This window comes from Cariama cristata, unplaced genomic scaffold (genome assembly GCF_000690535.1).
Source record: "Cariama cristata isolate BGI_N322 unplaced genomic scaffold, ASM69053v1 scaffold32204, whole genome shotgun sequence".
Lineage (NCBI taxonomy): Eukaryota > Metazoa > Chordata > Aves > Cariamiformes > Cariamidae > Cariama > Cariama cristata.
The window spans coordinates 2,490-2,945 of record NW_009614016.1 but is presented as its reverse complement, the minus strand read 5'-3'; the positions used below and the strand labels follow the sequence as shown (position 1 = coordinate 2,945).

Here is a 456-nt window from a genome sequence, read left to right as displayed (position 1 = left end):
CGTGTCCCGCTGAGGACCTGGGGGTGGTGTAGGATCTCTGCATGTCCCAACCCCTACCTGTGTTTCCTGCACAGCTGGGCCATTTCTTCGTGGATCATCCGGAAGATGCATTTGGCTCCCTGGGGCAGCTGCTGCACAAGAACTTCTACTTGGGCAACTCCAAGCTGAGGGTCAGTGTCCATTCAGGGGCAACAACATTGTCCCCCACCCCTCCCCCTGCAGTTGCCAACCCCAACCTCTGCCCCCTGTCCTCCTCGCAGAGACCTGCCCGGAGCAGCACCATCCGGATGACGGCCCTGATGGAGGAAATTGACCGTCTGGAGGCCAGGCGGTAAGCATCCCCATGTCCTCTACCCTAGAGTGGGCTGAGGGGCTCCTGCTCTCTCCCCCACTTGATGCCATCTGTACCCCCACAGCGGCTGGCCCCGGCAGCATCTCGTCTCCCGCCCGCCCCGG

At 62.5% G+C, this 456-nt stretch overlaps 1 protein-coding gene across 1 annotated transcript in view; it reads left to right on the top strand.

Moving 5' to 3' along the window:
- Positions 1–74: 74 nt before the first annotated feature.
- The window catches only part of TAF1C (TATA box binding protein (TBP)-associated factor, RNA polymerase I, C, 110kDa), a gene marked incomplete at both ends in the record, with an annotated part of 2,867 nt that continues 2,485 nt past the window's right edge, over positions 75–456 (top strand). Inside the window, 3 exon segments of the mRNA XM_009699254.1 lie at positions 75–170; positions 261–331; positions 417–418. Coding sequence (XP_009697556.1) covers positions 75–170; positions 261–331; positions 417–418 — 169 coding nt within the window.